The following is a 19,199-nucleotide window of genomic DNA, read 5'->3' as shown; positions in this document are numbered from 1 at the left end:
TTTTCGTTTACAAGAAGGAAAAAAAGAGTAATTTCATCATAAACTAAAAATAGCTTTGTGCCAAAACACAAAAGGAGATAGTAAGAGACAAATTTGAGGTTGTGTCACCAGTTTAGATGGTCTGAGGGGAAGTAAAATTCATTTTCTTGTGTATAAAATAGCTATAAATAATGAGTTTGAAAGGAGAAATGATGTGATCATTTTTTAATCAGTTGGCTTGATGTTAATTAAATTACTCATTAGTATTGTATTTTTTTTACTGTAAATTATTACACTAATGAGCTATGCAAGGAGCAAATGTAGAATTGAGATTTGCTACCTGTTTTTATAACCAATGTAACCTACTCCCAAAGGACTCAAATCCCTTTTCATAAACATATTCTGTTAATTCTCTGTTCTTTTTATCATATTTCTACATTTTAACATAAATTCCTTCTCTGGAACATGTTCATGTTCCTAAATTATTTCTACCTATTGTTGTGTGTTTTGAAAAAGTGTCATTTATGATTGGTTTTTGCCTTTAAATCCTTATGTAAGTTCATGCCTTGTATCCTCAGACAACTCTTTCAAATTTGACCTTGCCCAAAATCAGGCCCCACATGCAGAAACCGTGAAGACATCTTTTACACCAAACTATTTATAGATTTTTTTAGATGGCCGTGGTTAACACAGAGATTTATTTTTTCGCTGTATGAAACGGGAGATATGAAAAATAATGAGTTCTATTTGCCATTCTCCAGATGGTTGATTAGCTTGACACAATCGTCAGAGCCATCCTGTTTATTCCTGCTTATCAAAAAGAACCATTCAGCTTTACTAAGGTTAAGTATTCATAAGTAAAATGTATTGACTTCAACATTTCAATGATTCTATTGAGAACAATCATGCTCTCATTTCACATTGAAAAGAAACATTCTGATCTTCATGGACAGAGACTGACACAATAATCGTCAACACAGTCATTGACTTTAAATTTTGTTCCTAGGTTTAATTATCCTTGTCAATTGGCAACATTCTTATTTTATGGCATAAAATAAAGGCCCTGGAGATTCCCTAATGTCCTCAGTCTCACAAATTGATTGCATATTATACCTTTATAAAAGACTCCAAGCTCCTTGGTTCTTGTTGATCAACCAGAACCGTTTAATCTCATTATTACAGATGATAATTAATTAATCTTATAATTACAGATGATATTTCGTTTTTCCCTGTGTCTACTAAAGGCCCCTGCTACAAGCTCAAGATCAGGAATTGAGTCCTCTGGAAGAAATAACAAAAGGGCATCAATAAAGAACTGAATTGTTGACTTTTGATACCACAGGACATACACCCATAGGTACAAGTTTCCCTGTGTAAGCTGACATCTTTACTATGGACCTGGCAGACTGAATTACGTGATCAAGTCAGAATCTGTGGAGTGGTTTTGGTCTAAATTCGAGCACAGTTCAGCAAACTGTGGCCTTCAAGACAAATCCAACTAGCTGTCTCTCTTTGTAAATAAAGTTTTATTAAAACACAGTCATGCTCATTGGGTTACTGTTATCTGTGGCTGCTTTCCCACTTGAACAGCACAGGTGAGTGTTTGCATATGCAAACAATTGAAAACCATACAACTTTGAAGAAGTAGGCTACCTAACCCAAGAGCAGCAAAATAAAAATCAGCTACCTGGAACTAAATGAACTGATTTCATTATGATTAATATTTACATTAACCGACATAAGAAAAAAAAAAACCTTTCTGTTCCATTGATTTTTTTTTTTTAGAATGAAAGTTATAATCTCGTTTTTTTTTTTTAAGATTTTTATTTATTTATTCGACAGAGATAGAGACAGCCAGCGAGAAAGGGAACACAAGCAGGGGGAGTGGGAGAGGAAGAAGCAGGCTCATAAGCGGAGGAGCCTGATGTGGGGCTCGATCCCATAACGCCGGGATCACGCCCTGAGCCGAAGGCAGACGCTTAACCGCTGTGCCACCCAGGCGCCCCTGTTCCATTGATTTCTTACCCTCAACAGATTACACCTATACCAACTAGAATGAAGCACTTTAAAAAAAATTGTAATAATATATTTTATTTAACCCAGTATATCTACAATATTAACATTTCAACATGTAATCAATCTAAAAAATATTAATGAACAATTTTACATGTTAAAAACTTTGTATCTTCAAATCCAGTGTTTAGTTTTATAGTTTTATATATATAGTTTATATATATAGTTATATATATATATAGTTTTATATATATAGTTATATATATAGTTTTATAGTGTTTAGTTTTATAGTAGTTTTATACTCACAGCCCATTCAAGCACTCTCAGTGTCATTTTGTCCCAATTGAACTTTCAAATTACAAAAGAAAAAAATTCCATGAGAGACTTAATATAGACTATGAGCTAATACACCATCAGGACAGTGAAAAAAATAGTTTATAGAATAATGATGTATACCGATTGGCCTCTCCACAAACCAATAATAAAGGTTAAATACTATGGAAAGTGAGTTTACTGAGTTACTTTACTTTTTGTGACCAAATTTCCTATTTCATAAGTTTGAGGGGGGAAATAGGCAACCAAATTGCTATGGTTTATCTGCCTCTAGAGGGAATGTATACATAGGCTCAACAAGAATCTGTCCTTTTTCTTGCCAGAATATAGTTGGATATTGACTATGCCAAAAATTCTACTGATATTGTTATTAAAAAACAAAGACTACAGTTCACATGTGGGAACGACATCTATGATGAAGAAACTTCTCTGCAACACTGCTTATGACTTAAGAAATTCCAGCATTACTGGTAATAAAAAAATTTCACTTCCTTGCAGGCCAGAACGATTAACAAATGTGGGAATCTTAGAGAAAATCATGCTGATAAAGATGGTAAAGGGGCTCCTGGGTGGCTCAGTCAGTTGAGCATCTGGCTCTTGATTTCGGCTCACATCATGATCTCCGGGTTGTGGGATAGAGCCCTGTGCCAGGTTCTGTGCTCAGCACAGAGTCTGCTTGTCCCTCCCCCATCCCCAACTTGTCGCTCTCATGCTTTCTCTCAAATATATAAATAAATGAACAAACAAATAAATAAAAACTTTCAAAAAAAGATGGTAAAAATTCTTCTGATATGTAAAAGCAATTTACAACCCGAGGAGCTTTACGAAGCCTCCAGACAGAAGTTCACCATCATTATCACAGGGCTCTGGTTTTGTTAGTCATTCAAAAATGAAGTGTCGGGGTGCCTGGTGGCTCAGTAGGTTAGGTGTCTGCCTTCCGCTCAGGTCACGATCTCGAGTTCCAGAGATTGAGATCCATGTCCAGCTCCTTGCTCAGCAGGAGCCTACTTCTCCCTCTCCCTCTGCTGCTCCCCCTGCGCACACACTCTCTCTCTCTCCATCAAATAAATAAATAAAATCTTTAAAAACAAAGTGTCTATGTATTTTAATCAATGCCTCTTAATATGGGTATGGAAATAAATTTTCATCAAATAAAACAAAATATTCATTTAATGACGTTGAGTCAGAAAATTGTTAAGCAACTTAAAGTTTTCTCAATGGCAAGAACTTGCCCACAAGGAAAGAAAACCTGTAGAAGCAAAACCTGACCTTGCTCCATTCATGACCAACCAGCACAGGAGGTGGGGGGGAGGGGGCGGCGGACACTGTGCATCAGGAGAAAAACCAAAAACAACAGGTTTCCTGACCGTTCCAGAAGAATACGCCCTGACTGGTTGTCACACATATGGACTCTCTGACAAGAACAGTTTTATCCCTGGTTTTGACCAGGCTAACAAATGAAGATAGGTCATAAATATGATGCACGTATAAGAAAGAGTCTGATGTCCACCATGAATATGGTAGCCTTGGTCATCTTGTTTTTCCCTTTAAATTCTTGGGTTTTATATTTGACGAGCTAATCTTTCTTCCTAAAGTCTGACTCCTTTTCCCTTTTCCCAAGTAATTGTTTTCTTGTCTAAATGTTTCTGTCTCTGGGTCTTTGATAGCCCAGACTATGTGCCAACGGCAACACTATGGAGCTGAGGATTTAGAAATGAACTTGAACTCCTGCCTGCCTGGCAGAAGTTCACACCTGGAGGAAAAGACTTGCCTATAAAAAGGGGACATCCCTTTTAAATATTTCATGGGAAGTTAACACCATATCTCTTTGTTGCCAAAGAAAGGGATCCTCGAAACAGTTATGCCCAAGAGACCACCCCAGGGGTCCAGGAACTTGTCCTGGGAGAGGTGGTTCAGTCCACATTCCTGCTCCTGACCCAGCCTCAACCGTGCCTCCCACATTCCCCTCCCTGCCTCAACCACTCTTGAGATCCTTCAGTTCCTGGAACATGGCAGCCTCTTCCTACCCCAGGCTGTTTCTGTTTCTTCTGCCGCACATGCTCTTTGGCCAGACCAGTACCTTCCCTTCCCTCCCACCTCAGTTTACACATCATTTCCTATGGAAGCTTTCCCTGACCATCCATACCACTTATAAGGTCTCCCAACCCTCAGAATTATTTTGGTAAACTTCTCACAATTCTAATAAATAACTCATTATGTGATTCTTTGTTTAATGTCCATCTTCTCTGACAGACCATATACTTCAAGAGGACAGGGGCTAACTCTGTTCTCACTCTTCTTTCCATCTCTTCCCTCTCCTATAGTGCAAGGCACCTGTGAGGGCTCAGTAAGCATTGGTTGAATGAGGGCATGGATGACCAGGGTAGCATGGGGGCTTATTCAGAGTGACAAGAACTATTGAATGAGATGAATTTCATGAACATCAGGTTCCAAACTCAAAAAGAAGAGTTTGGAGTTATGGACCCTCTTGAGATCACTCATCATTCATTTATCCAGTCATTCAGCGAGTACTTTCTAAGCATCTACTCCATGTCAGTCACTGGAGATGGATACAACAGTGAATAAAATTGACCCAATCCTGTTAATATTCAAAATATACAAAGAATTGGTACAACACCAAAATATACAAAGAATTGGTACAACACCAAAAAACAAGTAATCCAACTAAAAATGGGCAGAAGTCATAAACAGACATTTCTCCAAAGGAAACGTACAGATGGCCAACAGACATATGAAAAGATGTTCATCATCACTCATCATCAGGGAAATGCAAATCAAAACCACAGTGAGATATCAACTCACACCAGTCAAGATGGCTAAAATCAACAACATAAGAAACAAAAGGTATCGGCAAGGATGTGGAGAAAGGGGAACCCTCTTGCACTGTTGGTGGGAATGCAAACTGGTGCAGCCACTCTGGGGAACAGAATGGAGGTGCCTCAAAAAATTAAAAATAGAATTACTATATGATGTAGTAATTCCACGACTGGGTATTTATCTAAAGAAAATGAAAACATTAGGGGCGCCTGGGTGGCACAGCTGTTAAGCGTCTGCCTTTGGCTCAGGGCGTGATCCCGGCGTTATGGGATCGAGCCCCACATCAGGCTCCTCCTCTATGAGCCTGCTTCTTCCTCTCCCACTCCCCCTGCTTGTGTTCCCTCTCTCGCTGGCTGTCTCTATCTCTGTCGAATAAATAAATAAAATCTTTAAAAAAAAAAGAAAATGAAAACATTAATTCCAAAAGATGCATGTACCCCTATATTTATTGCAGCATTATTTACAATAGCCAAGATATGGAAGCAGCCCAAGTGTCCATCCACAGATGAATGGATAAAGAAGATGTGATATATATATAAATACGTATGCAATGGAATATTACTCAGCCATAAAAAGAAAATCTTGCCATTTGCAATGATGTGATGGATCTAGAGGGTATAATGCAAAGTGAAATAAGTCAGAGAAAGACAAATACCATATGATTTCACTAATATATGGAATTTAAGAAAACAAACAAACAAATAAAAGACAAACAAAAAAACAGACTCTTAAATACAGAGAACAAACTGGTGGTTACCAGAGGGGAGGTGGGCAGGGGGATGGATGAAACAGGTGAAGGGGATTAAGAGTATGTTTACCATGATGAGCACTGAGCAACACATAGAGTGGTCGAATCATATATTGTGCATCTGAAACTAATATAACATTGTATGTTAATTGTACTTGAACTTTAAAAAATTATAAAAACAAACTTCAAAAGAATTGGCCCAGTCCTTGCCTTTACTGAGTGTATAGCCTAGTGAGGGAGGCAGACATTAATAAGACATCCACACGCAAGATGTAGAATTATAACCCCATCGGGTAGTAGGAAAAGGGGTACAAGGTCCTCTGACAGCCCCACTAGGAGGGTTTCCCTTGCCAAGGAGTCTGCCTTTTGGGCAGGTGCTTGCCGAGCTGCAATCTGAAGGATGAATAGGAGTAAAGTGACCACAGAGGGACAGTCCTGGGAGACAACTCCCCATGGGTCTCTCACGTTTCTGTCCATCCTATGAAGAGAGGAACAGGCTGTCTTTGTTCCAGGCTACCTTTTTGATGATGTTTGTATAGCAAACAGCCTTAGACGATAGAAACGGTGTTTTCCCCTGGAGCCAAAGGCAGCTTCGATGGCTGTCCAGTATAATAAAGATAACTTCTCCCCGCAGGTCCAAGGAGAGGCAGGCTTACTGTGCATTGTAAAAGATTTGGGTTCTTAAACCCCTCTGCTGTGGTACAAGGCGTTGCAGGCACCTGGGCTGCTCCAATGTGACCCCCCCCCCCCCGCCGGAACATGGGGCCAAGGGAAGTGTGATGGGGGCCCATAGCTGGTGTGTTAAATGAAGAAAATGCAGATGATGGCCTGCTGAGTGAAGAGGCACAAGCCACTCATATGAGGTGGGCCGGTGGCACCTTTGACATCAGAGCTCCCTTTTTGGGGGAAGTGAAAACGCTGGGGTTCTTTTGACTGAAGGCGTGGTTTGAATACAGTTACACAAGGGAAGTCAAGTCAGAAGATTCTTTACTTACAAATCCCAGAAGCGAGAATAAAAGGATAAATGGCAATCAGCAGGGAGAAGGGGAGTCCTCTGTCCCAGGTCATGAGCAGGCAGGAAATAGTAGAGAGCAAGCACCTTTTACTTATAAGGTGGTTGGGGTGGAGGGCACTGACTTTTCACGGGCTCAACTCTTAAGTGGTTATTTTCAAAGTTATATCAGGAAAAACAAAGCAGGAACTTGCCGCAGGAATCCTAAGCTCAGGTCCTAATCTAAATGTCCAGACCCTGAGTGTGAGCAGAGTCTAGAAAATGTCCAGACAGCAATTCAAAATAGCTGCTTTCTCACCACAGAAAATGACACAAACATGAAATCCATGCTTCTTGCTGTGCCATGAATAGCAAGTCCTTTGTCTCTGAGCCAGGATTCTCGTGTCTTCTGCCAGAATCCATGAAACTGTGGCTGTCCCATTAGTTTGCAAACAGCATAAGACTTCAGGCCCTTCAGTTATTGATGGGCAAGTAGATGGAATATGCAAAGTCCCTGTGGTGTGCAAGGGCAGAGCAAATATGAGGATATGAAAGAAAGCATGCATGGGTGGAGTGTAGGGAAGAGGGGGACATGAGATGAGACTGGAAGGGGCTGAGCCATGGGACCCTTAGCCATTGCTGCTGAGGCAGGCCCAGGGTATCTTGGCTGTTTGTTGTGATAATGCCACTTTTCTATAGGACATGCAGAGTTAGTAAACTGGTTTGGAGAGGGGCACAGGACAACAAGGCTTGTACCACTCTGAGCCTACGAGATCATTTTTAACAAAGAAAGAGTGAAAATTGGAGTGTGTTCTTAACATACTTCACCCTGTAATGAAAATGTTTTTATTGCATACGCCTTCGTAATACTTCTTTTAAAGATTAGAGGAAGTCCACTTCTCAGCGCAATGAACAAGGAAAAGTGGTCACCGACTGGCATTGCTCTCTACCCGGTAGGGTCCAAAAGGAGGCAGTGGCCTTAAAAGGGAAAAGAAGTGACCCTTTAGTACATACAGAGTGACTCTGGACAAAGCACTCTTTATCCACCCCTTGAGGAGTTGCCCCAGTTTTACAGGCAGAGGAAGGACGAGAAGAAGAAGGGGAGAGACCTCACTCACCAAGAGAGGTCTGTGAAACCGCGGTGGCTAATGTCGGATTATTTCCTAACATTAGGGTACAAATGAAAGGACTTTGTTAAGAAGCCCTCTGACCCACTCTTGGCTCTTGGAGTTTGGAACTTGTCACTCACTGCCTCTTCATTAATTTGCAGCCTGCAAAGAATGGAGTTGTCTTGGATCTTTGGCCAAAGAAAGTATCCCCAAACAGAGGGCAAAGCCTGAACCGCCTTCTTAAGAAGTTCCGTTCTTGCCCTGGAGTCATTCAAGGACTTGGGGGCGGGGGTGGGGGGCGACCTTGTGCGGTCTGGGTGTCAGAAGCATCCCTGAGGGAGATTATGGAGGTTCTCGATCTTCTGGGATTATCTGCTCCTGGGGGAAATCTGGAGCTGCGGGAATCGACTCCTTGGTCCTTCGCTGTAGCCCCAGGCTTGGGACAGAAGCCCTCTCGCCCCCTGGAACCGGAATTTCGAAAAGGAAGCCAAACAGCATCGGGCCTCAGAGCAGCCGGGGGGGGGGGGGGATTTTCCATTCCTCCCCAGATTTCCCTTTAATTACCAGCACAGCTACCGCTCACAGGCTGTCCGAACTGCACCTGACTCTCGGGCCAGGCTACGGGAACCAGGCTTGGAGAGAGAAAGTCTGAAGGGGGGAGCAGGTCAGGCAGGATGCTGCGGGCCTGGGGAGAAAGAAAATAACAGCCTTGTTTGGGGCGCTGCGGGTTACAGAACTCAATTGTGCCCCATTTCCACCTGGCCGAGAGCCTTGGCGGAGGGCTGGCGATGCCAACGGAGAGGCTGCCAGAAAAGCCCGGAAACTGCAGGCCGGAAAATGAGGGGGAGGTTGTGCAGAAGGCAATGAGGAAGGTGTCTGGGAATAAGGCTGGGTCACTCACCCGGGAGCAACCAGATCGTCACCCCCGTGGGTGGCAGGTGTCTCCCAGAGACCTGGCTTAAGTTTTCAAAACTCTCCAGGGTTTCTCAATCTTCGTCTTGTGGCCCACAGTGCTCCTCCCCGGCTGCGTCCCAGCCTGTATTTCCTTCCTTGACACAGCTCAGTTCCCATAAATGGAATGTTTGGGGGCCCGTGGGAGTGGAAGGGGACAGGTATAAAGAAGAAGCGTGAGGCCCGGGGAAGAGGCCCTGTCTAAGCAGCTGGACACGGGAGCTGAGGGCACAGGACCCGGCCACACCACAGCCAGCTCTTCTGCAGCCAGGATGGCGCTGAGGGCGGCTCAGACAGGTCTCTGGGACGGTCAAGGCTGGCTCAGTTGTGGGTTTTCAGGCTAAGAGGCCCAGACAGCCCAGGGAGCCACTGCACAAAGAGGCTGGCCTCCTACCTGCTGTGGGGTGGGTAGAGTTGGGGAGGGAGGGGAAACAGAGGCACCGGAGGGAGGAGGAGGAGGAGACAGAGCAGGGCAACTGGAGTTAACCCCTTGATTGCCTGGGTGGGGGGGTGGAGCAGAAGGGAGGGCAGGAGGTCCTCGCAGGGGGTCTGACTCTGGATTTCCCTTCAGGCTTCCTGGTCCTCGTGTTGCTCCAGAGCTGTAAGTAGCCCCCTCTTTCAAGTCACAGGAGACAGGGGTGTGGTGCGGGTGATGGAGAGGAGGTCTTGGCAGAGGGGAGCACTTTGCAGTTTCTTCTGTGATTCAAATGGCTCAGAAATACTAACGTTTGTTAAACCAAGGTGATATGCGTAGGGATGTTTATTACACTGTCCTCTATTTTTCTGTATATTTGATATTTTTCAAAATAAAAGCCATTCAAAGGCTCTGGTCCGCTGGAGGCCTGGGCTCGTGCCCTGGTGGGCACCACGGACGGGCCCAGGGGCAGCATGGGCGAGAGATGCCCGCTGTTCTTCCTCCATAACCGTAACCGGGAGGGAGGAAGAGGCTCACTCTGCAGGAGGAGGACTTGGAATGAGGAGAGGAAGAGCTTCCTGGTCCGTTGGAATCATGCCCCAGCTTGGGGGAGGGGCTGAGGGGGACTGGGGACCACCACTCTGGGTGGGTTACAAGTTAGGGACACTGCCGCAGGGAGGCAGAGAAGAAGCAGAGCACCCCAGATCGACGACCCCCTGCAGGTTCCCCAAGGCTCCCCTCTGAAGGCCAAGGTCTTCTGACACTGGCTGTTTGGGGCTGGGTCCCTCCTCTCCTTCCAAGCCACCGCCTCCAGGAAGCCTCTTTACTTGCACCAAGTCCCATTTTACCTTTGTTCACCAGCCCCCAAGCTCACCGCACACAGTGCCCTGTCCTTAGTCTGCAGGATATTCATCCACTGCATTTAATTTGTTCAAAGCATTTTCAGAATAGGCCTTATTTTCATCAGAGGCAGAGGAAACCGAGCCAGCCCCTCGCGCTGAGAGTTCTAACTTGGCTCACATCTCGGCACCAGCCCCCAGTACCCCAACGGTGCTCAGGGCAGGGCTCAGCCTGAGGCCCCCTGGCTCCATCCTGGCCCAGGCACCACCCCAGACTTCTTCTCCAGGCTCTGCGTCCAAACTGGTCTGCTACTACACCAACTGGGCCCAGTACCGGGACAGTTTGGGGAGCTGCCTCCCGGACGCCATCGACCCCTTCCTCTGCACCCACGTCATCTACAGCTTCGCCAACATAAGCAGCAACGAGATCGACACCTGGGAGTGGAACGATGTCACCCTCTATAAAACGCTGAACACGCTCAAGAACAGGTTGGGCCCCAGGCTGCCCGGACAGGAGGGGATGCAGGGCTAGACTGGCTGGTCCCAGGGCAGGGTCCGTCTGCTCGGGAGGCTGCGGGACAGCCCCCGGGACCCTGGCTGGGGAATTGGAGGGCCTGGGCTTTGGTGGGAGCAGGTGATGAGGGCACGTGCTGGGCCCTACCTGGTGATGGCAGAGACAGGCTGTAGAACAAGGCGAGCCGAGCACCCCTGGGGAAGGGGAGCCCTCTCTCCTACTGGGGGTACCTCTCCAGGGAACATAGACAGTACTCATGACCCTACTTTGCCATATCCTGGCTTCCGCACTCAGGGGAAATAAAAATGGGCAGCAGACCTCAGAGTAACTTCCGCAAAGGCTATGCCTCCCAGAACCCTGAATCTCGGGGTTGGAAGGACCTCCCGCCCAACCCTGGAAGCGTGCAGCAGCCTCCCACCCATGGGACCGGCCCATGTTACATCAGTTTCACTCCACCCCCGCCCTCCTGCCTCCCTGTGCCCCACAGGAACTCCAACCTGACGACCCTCCTATCTGTTGGAGGATGGAACTTTGGTTCTCAAAGGTAGGACCCAGTCCCCAGAGGATGATGGAATGGGGGGGGAGGAGGCATAGGTCTCCCTTACCCACTACAGAGAGCCACAGGGGCTGCAGACCCATCAGGCCCGGGGGCCTAGATGGTTGTCAGGGGCCCACCCCATGTACAGAGAAAAAACCAGAGCCCAGACAGGGCGAGGGCCTTACCAAGGGTCACACAGCACATCGCCAGTGATCTTCTGACTCCCTGACAGTGCTCCATTTACCGCCTCTTAGACCTGAAAACACCGAACTTCTGGTAGATACTGCCCTTAGGGCTGGAAGGAGAGAGGTGGAAGGAATGGAAAATTGGGGAGTGTGGAGAGCTTGGGGACTCCCTGGAGTGGGTAGGGTTGGAGCAGGGCTGAAAAAGGGGGCAAGACATGGCCCTAACAGCTGCCTCTTACTGAGTGATCGCTCGGCATCAGGCACCCCGTGCATCCACGATCACAGGGGATCCCCACAACAGCACTGTGAGACATGGTAATTATCCCCACTTCACCGACTAGGAAACGGAGATGCAGATTATGGTCTTTCCAAGGCGGCTTGGCTAGTAGGCGTCAGAGCGGGGTCTGGAGCCCGGACTGGCCGCTCCAGAGCTCTGTCTGAGATGCCTAGAGGTGGGCCCCATCCCAGCCATGCCTTTCTGGAGCTCGGGGGTTCAGGCTCCGGCTTCACAGCCCTCAGAAGCCCCGTGAGATGCCCGAGGCCGCCGGCATATCAGCACTGAGCACTCTACTGGGGTGATTCGGGCCCTAGATTTTCCAAAATCGCCTCCAAGGCCAGGACCCGCAGGACTTTCATCAAGTCGGTGCCGCCATTTCTGCGAACCCACGGCTTCGACGGGCTCGACTTGGCCTGGCTTTACCCTGGACGGAGAGACAGGCGCTATTTCACCAAGCTGGTCAAGGTGCTGTCTGGGCGGGGAGAGCAGGGCCAAGGTGGGCTGTCACCAGGGGGCGGTGTGGGCAGGAGCTGTCTTCAGCGGCTGGCCCCCTGAGCGCAGGCAGAGAGGGGCCCGAGGCCTCCTGGCCGCAGGGTCCGGGGACCCGGACCGGCGAAAGACAACCTGGCCTGTGCCCTGAGATCTGACACAATAAGGAAGACATCTTGTGACCATGGTGGGCGGTGCGCTGGGGTCGTCAGAAGGTCACTAAGCGGAGCGCCCACCTCGTGGGGGAGAATTGTTATCCACTGTTTGGTCCCAAACTGATGCTGCCACTCCTCAGCTTGCACTGCCTTGGGGACACTTGGCCACATCCGATGAGGGCAGCCCGAGCATCTCCATGACCCCAGGGGCAGAGTGATTGTCTAGACAAATTGTCCACAGCACCAATATCTTTCCAATCTTAAAGACCACTAAATATAAACTGAAAGACCACTTTAATTTTGTGGTCTCATGTACCAGCAGGAACAAAACACAGACTGAAAAACAAAAAAACAAAAAACATCTGTCCTCATGGTTCCTCTAGTTCAGGGAGCAGTTACTCAACTGATAGACGTGTGTGGAGTGTGGGGGTGTGATGGGTCCAAAGTGTTTTTTAGAAGATGGGCGGATGAGCCCAAGGTGGGACCACTGACCACTCTAGCATTTCCCCTGAAGCCCTGTCAGGTTGGGGGTCCCCGCAGATGGGGAAGGTCAATGACAGGCTCGGAGACCTTGACCTCTCTCACAAGGCTCCCTCTGACGCTGCCAGAGCCTCTGTCACTCACCTGCCTCTCTCCCAACCAAGGAAATGAAGGCTGAGTTTGCGAGGGAAGCCCAGGAGGGAACGAGACAGCAACTGCTACTCAGCGCGGCAGTGTCCGCGGGCAAGGTGACCATCGACAGTGGCTACGACGTCGCCCAGATAGCCCAGTGAGTCTCCCGCCGCCCCCCACCCCCGGCCCAGCGCTCCACGCAGAATCAGAAGACTGGATTTCTAGTCCCCGTTCTTCCAAAAACTTCATGTGTCGCCTTGAGCAAGTCACTTCTGCTCTCCATGCCTCAGTCTCCCCATCTGTCAAATGGGGCACCGTAATCCCTGTGCGTCCGTTTTTCACATCGGGAATTGTGCTAACCAGTAGAGAGAGTTTCTATGAATGCATTTGTGGAAAAGGAGGTAGGAAATGACATAGAAACCGGCCAGCCGCCATGGGGCGTTATCTCCGTTCCGGGCACCCCCCACCCCCAGCTCCAGTCACTGGAGACACAGCGCAGCAGCAGTACACTTTGCATTGCTAGATGCCTCGGGGTGCAGACACACACACAGGCCACCCCTCCCCTGTCCACCCCTCCTCTTCCTCACCCTGCCCCTTTCTGCGCGTGAGGATGAGCAGTTCACAGCCCCGCGGGCTGATGTCTCAGTGGAATCAAAGACATGGATCTTAGGAAACCCGGGAGTAAAGAACAAAGGCTCTTCACTATGACTTTCCAGAATCTTCTTTATGATCTTGGGGCGGTGTAGAGTCAGTGTTTAAATTGATCACTTAGGAGGTGGGAACTAGGTGACCGTCATCCATTTGCCCCAAACATCTGAAGCTCATAGTCATGCAACGCACGTGCGGTCCCTCTCACGCGGCTCTGTGTGTGTGTGTGTGTGTGTGTGTGTGTGTAAGCCTTCCTCCCCACTCCAGTGGATCATAGGTTCAGGCCATCCTTTGGTCCAGCTCTTTCCCCACCAGGCTGTCTGTTGATGTCACTCTTAATCTGCTTTCACTGAGATGAACGTGGCAGGTGGCAGACGTGGAGAGTGGACGGCAAGACAGAGGCCAGCTCCCGATTGTGTGCTGGGGGCATAACAGAAGAGCTCCCTTCTTGCGTTAAATGCACCTGTGGGGCTCTGAGCCCACTCCTGGGTGCGGCGCAGGGGAAGCAGCCCGGCAGCCCAGACAGTGACTCACAGGGCTCTACGGGGCTGCCTCTGGGTTGCCTGCCCGCCCGGCTCCCATTGTGCTGGGGTGATGGGTGTGAGGCCAAGAGCCTTTCTTATTTCCTGCCTCGCCCTCTGACTTCTCTTCCCCAGATACCTGGACTTCATCAACCTCTTGAGCTATGACTTTCACGGAGCCTGGCGTCAGACCACAGGACATCACAGCCCCCTGTTCCGAGGCCAGGAGGACGCGAGTTCTGACAGATTCAACAACGCTGTGAGTGCCCGGAAGGAGGGTGGCTGGCCGGGAGGGGCCACGGAGACCTGCCACCTGCCAGCGCTCACACACCAGCCCGTGCCCCTGAGGAATCCTGCAAGGGAGGGCTTGTGGCACCCACTCCACAGATGAGGAAACTGAGGCCCAAAGTCTGTGAGTGCTCCATGCCTGCAGAAGGGAGGAGGCGGGAGTCCGGTCTAGACCAGCCTTGCACTTACTGTGTAACCTGAGCCGATTACCTGATTGGCTGCCAATAGTAATAATCCCTTCCTATACCTAAGACCATCTTTTCGAGAACACAACTACAAAATGCATTTTAGACTGCCATTATCAGCTCTCAGGAGGAAGCGAGTCCCAGACGCTGGGTGCGCCTGGAACTCCACCTGTCCAGGCGGCAGAGGGAACTGTACAGTCTTGCCCATCCTGCAGCCCCAGCACCGCTAACAGCTCCTCCCCTCTCCCCCACCCCCTCCCAGGACTATGCCGTGAGCTACCTGTTGAGGCTGGGGGCCCCGGCCAATAAGCTGGTGATGGGCATCCCCACCTTTGGGAGGAGCTTCACTCTGGCCTCCTCCGAGACCGGCGTGGGAGCCCCGATCTCAGGGCCCGGATTACCAGGCCGCTTCACCAAGGAGAAGGGGACCCTGGCCTACTATGAGGTATGAGCGAGGGAGAAGGTAAAATCCCCACACACCCAGAGGCCTTGAGGCAGGTGAGCCTCCCACCCCACCCCCCTTTGGCTCCTTTGGGAATAAAAACATATGTTCCTGTGAACCTAGCACCCTGAGGGGGAGGAAGGGGGGAGGTCAGGCCTCTTGCTACTAAGTCTCCTGCAGGCATACCTGGTCTGTACCCCCAAGCTCCCAGACACCCCTCTGGCCCTCGTTGAGGTTTTCCTGCCTGCCCAGAAAAGAGCAGTGGCCAAAAGGAGGGTTCTTTTTGGACCCTGCCCCTGCTGCTCTGTATCACCTTGGGCCAGTTCTTATGTCAGCCCATCACTTCCCACATCCCTGTTTAAGATGCCAGAAGCAAATCAGAGTCCCCTTCATGCCCTCAGGCTACAGCACCCCCAGATCCCTGGGACATTTGCACCTAGTTTACATACATTTGCATAAGGACTGCAGTCTGGGGGCTCGGGGCAGATGTCCTGAGCAGAATGACACAAGGGGCTGAAAGAGATTTGGGGACTGGCATCTCCCTGGTGACCTGCACCGTCTCACCCAGCTCTCCATGCCACCTTGCCCTGTTCTCTGCTCAGATCTGTGACTTCCTCCACCAAGCCACAGTCCATAGACTCACTGGCCAGCAGGTCCCCTATGCCACCAAGGGCAACCAGTGGGTGGGGTACGACGACAAGGAGAGCGTCAAAAACAAGGTAGGTTCTCCAGGCCACCCCCCAGGATGAAACGGGAGAGGGAGCCCCTGCTCCAAGCAGCCAGATTCAGGTCCCCTGCACTGAGGGCGGTGCTGGGTCGTGGTGGTGGGGTGGCTCAGGTCTTGGGTGCCTGCTGTTCTCTTCCCTAGGCAGGGGCCCAGGCAGCACGTTCGCCCCGGCACGCTCTAGCCGGGGAACCCAGCTCTGCCCCCTCCGGGTCTTCCCTGCCAGGTGCAGTACCTGAGAAACCGGCAGCTGGCCGGTGCCATGGTGTGGGCTCTGGACTTGGATGACTTCCGGGGTGTCTTCTGTGGCGGGGGTGTGCGCTTCCCTCTCACCAGTGCCATCAAGGACGCGCTCGTCAAGGCTTAGCCCCTGTCCTGCACACAGTGGGGCGAGCAGCATTCCTGCCGGCCCGGAGCCTCATCGCCCGCCTGCTGAGTCCCCGACTGAGCCTCAGTCTCCCTCCCTTGGACCCCATGTGGAGGGCCACAGAAGAGCCATCTGAGCTCAGCTCCAGTGGACCAGCAGATAGAGGTGGGGCCGTGGGCAGCTAAGGCCTGGGGGCCAGCACAGTGTAAGACACGGGGTCAGCACACCCCTGCTGATTTGTGAAAATGTTCAATGATCCCAGACCCACCCAAGGAGATATCTTGGACTCCCTTACTCCCAGGCCTTCTTGCCAAAGGACACCATTTGGCCAGCACAAGTAGCCAAGCATCTCTCATGGAGCAGCCGCCACGCTAATTACAGCCTCTGCAAAGCCCAACTTGAAACCTGTGCTCGGGAACATTAGCACGTCTCCCCTCCCGCTTCCCTCTCCTAATTCCACGGCTGCGGCTCAGTAAAGCTCCAGGGCTTCACGTGTGCTGGCGCTTGCTTCAGTCTCTTTGTGGCCCCCTGGGACCCCCTGGGCTCCCCTCCCTCGTCTCTTCTGGATTCCTCTCTCAGCCTTGGGGGCTTGGAGTTTGTAGAAGGTGCAGAAGGCAAGGCTACCCTGGCCTCCGTTGGGCCCCAGGGAGCCCCAAAAGGAGGCCAGCCTCCCCAGGTCCATCCGCCGTGGACTTAAGCCAGGAGGGCTGACGGCCTTCCAGATAGTAAAGTAGCCCAGACCTCTTGACATAGATCCTTGTTGAAAGAAGACTTTTCTGTTTCCTGAAGGCTAGCAGGTATTAGGAAAGAAGCCACATTCCAAACCTTCATTTCTTCTGAGGCCCTGGCAGGGGTAGGGAGCCAACCCAGGGCCAGGTTAGAGAGCCCTGACCCTGGCCATTCAGGGCTCCAAGGAGACCCCAATGTCCTCCTGCATGTTCTCTTCAGCCCAGGCCTGGAGTCTCCGTAGGGTGCTTGAGACGTGGCCTCCTCTGAGACTCCCAGAGATCAGTGGGTGGCCCATGACCTTAAGAAGCCCCTTCCATTAGGGGGGGCTGAAATACACCAGATGTCCTAGAGCTGCGGCTCAGCCCTCTGTCTCCCTTGTCTGTCCTCTTGGGACACACTAGGCCCTCAACCCAAGCAGAGACAAGGCTGCTTTGCTCTGACTGGCCGGGGACATGAGGTAGCAGGCAGGTGGAATGGGAATACAGATGAGACGGGATGGGCTCAGAAGACCAGCCTGTCTTGCAGCCTTTATGAGGTAGAAACGCTCTTATCAGGTTTCTGTAGAATTCCCAGGGCCCCAGGCATGCCTTGTATCCAGAGTCGAGAGACACACTCCAAAATCAAAGAGAATTTATGTGTGGATTCCCTCATGTTCCGATTATCCGTGACTTGGCCTAGTGGTTTGTGACACTGGTTTGAGGTGTAGGGAAGGAAGTACCTATTGGCCACCCTGAAATCTGAACCAGCTGGAGCTGAGCAGATGCGCCCGATCCCAAGGTCACAGCCCTGCTAAAGGCAAAGAAAGTGAGAGTTTGGCCAGAGCCTCGGGAGGGAAACTGGCATTTCATCTCGGGCCAGTGGGGCCCGGATTCCCTAATCCCCGCTACTTGCCCACCCCACCACACAAGGGTCTTCAAAACCCCAGGGGCTGCGAGCCCTCCCGGGCAGCCAACCCCCACCCCTCCTCCTCCCTGGAGCCACCCTTCCCCCAGCCTGGGACAAGCTCCGCAGGGCTGACTCAGGGTCCTGCAGAGTTAGTCACATTCACTTATAGCTGCAGAGTCACAGGCCAGGGATGGGGATCGGGTCTCCGGGGCCCGCCTCCTGCCTGGCAGGACACTGAGTCACCTGGCAGAGGGCACAGGCACCCAGGCAGGGCTGGACCCTGAGGCTCCCCAGGCCCTCCACTGCCACTCCGCAATGAGGACAACCAGCAGGGAAAGGCAGCCCCACTCCTGTGTGGCCAGTCCTGGGGAAGGGGGAGAGCTTGCGTGTGGCTGAGGGCCTTAATAAATGACATGTGTATTTACTTTTAAAAGAGTGCATAAAATGGATTTGTTTCATTTAAAGAATTACTAACTGGCAAAAACCTGTGTAACCCCCCCCACCTTACCCCCACCCTAGGAAGGGAAATGAGACCTCAGTAGTGCCCCCTGAAACCCCACCAGCCCAGACATCCGCTCCTGACCTCCCCTGCCTCCCACTGGGTTTCACCACCTACAGGAGCCCCTGCAAGAAGAGAGCCTGGGGTTGCCTGCGTTGGAATTTAACCTGGACGGGATCCCACCGTTCTTGAGCCTTCTTCCTTTCGTTCACCACGAAACTGTTAGATCTGTGAGGTCGCCCCCGCAGCTGCCGTTGGCTCGTCCCATCCCATGTTTTGGATCACAGGTGCACACGTGCTCCTCAGGGAGCTGTGGAGGGACAGCTGCTTTCCCCAGGTTTGGGCTACTACAAATAGTACTGCTGTGCCCATTTGCGTGCCTGTGTCTTGGGCACGCGTGACGGTTTCTAGGGCCGTCACTGCTGGGTCACAGGTATGTCCATTTCCCCGTTTTTACCAGACGCTGTCTCCCTTTTTCCAAAGGACCGCCGCTTCCACCCACAATGACCGTGCCCGTGGCCCCCCCTCCTCCCTGACACGTGGTATTTTCAGGCTTGTTAAATGATTGCCAGTCTGAACATTTTATTGGGTGAATGAATCCGTGTCTAGACATTCGGTTGTACCTGCCTCGTTAGCACTCCTGCTTCAGAGAGTTTCGAAGTTTCAGAGGGCCATCCTCCTCTGGGGTCTCTTCCAGCTCTGCCTCATGACTTTATCTCACTGCCAAGGACTAGGGGATTGTCACAGGATTGGGGAGACTGGGTCCTCTCCAGCCTCTCCAGCAAAAGCAGTAACCGGGGGCCTTAGGCCCCCTTCCTGGGGTCCCCTTGCTGGAAGACGTTCCTCCAGCTAGCCCCACCTGGGGCACCCCAATCCCCTCCCCCTCTGGAGCCCTCAACCCCACACAGCACACAGCACACATGAG

General features: G+C 50.5%; 1 protein-coding gene across 1 annotated transcript; it reads left to right on the top strand.

The window, feature by feature from the left end:
* The first annotated feature begins 9,103 nt into the window (after window positions 1–9,103).
* On the top strand, window positions 9,104–16,663 carry CHI3L1 (chitinase 3 like 1). Its single transcript, XM_026480611.4, has 10 exons — window positions 9,104–9,259; window positions 9,534–9,563; window positions 10,504–10,705; window positions 11,218–11,274; window positions 12,045–12,195; window positions 13,019–13,143; window positions 14,291–14,414; window positions 14,891–15,073; window positions 15,673–15,789; window positions 16,021–16,663. Exons 1-10 carry the CDS (start codon window positions 9,235–9,237, stop codon window positions 16,159–16,161), a joined length of 1,155 nt encoding a protein of 384 aa, XP_026336396.2. The 5' UTR covers window positions 9,104–9,234; the 3' UTR covers window positions 16,162–16,663.
* Window positions 16,664–19,199: the final 2,536 nt, after the last annotated feature.

Source organism: Ursus arctos, unplaced genomic scaffold, assembly GCF_023065955.2.
Source record: "Ursus arctos isolate Adak ecotype North America unplaced genomic scaffold, UrsArc2.0 scaffold_2, whole genome shotgun sequence".
In the NCBI taxonomy this organism is placed as follows: domain Eukaryota; kingdom Metazoa; phylum Chordata; class Mammalia; order Carnivora; family Ursidae; genus Ursus; species Ursus arctos.
This window is presented reverse-complemented; position numbering and strand designations above follow the sequence as displayed.

Excerpts from the sequence above, each read along its gene's own strand:
- CHI3L1 (XM_026480611.4), top strand. The coding sequence starts at position 9,235 with ATGGCGCTGAGGGCGGCTCAGACAG. Across the intron at positions 11,275-12,044 it reads TGGAACTTTGGTTCTCAAAG|ATTTTCCAAAATCGCCTCCA; the intron begins GTAGGACCCAGT and ends TTCGGGCCCTAG. Across the intron at positions 13,144-14,290 it reads GACGTCGCCCAGATAGCCCA|ATACCTGGACTTCATCAACC; the intron begins GTGAGTCTCCCG and ends TCTCTTCCCCAG.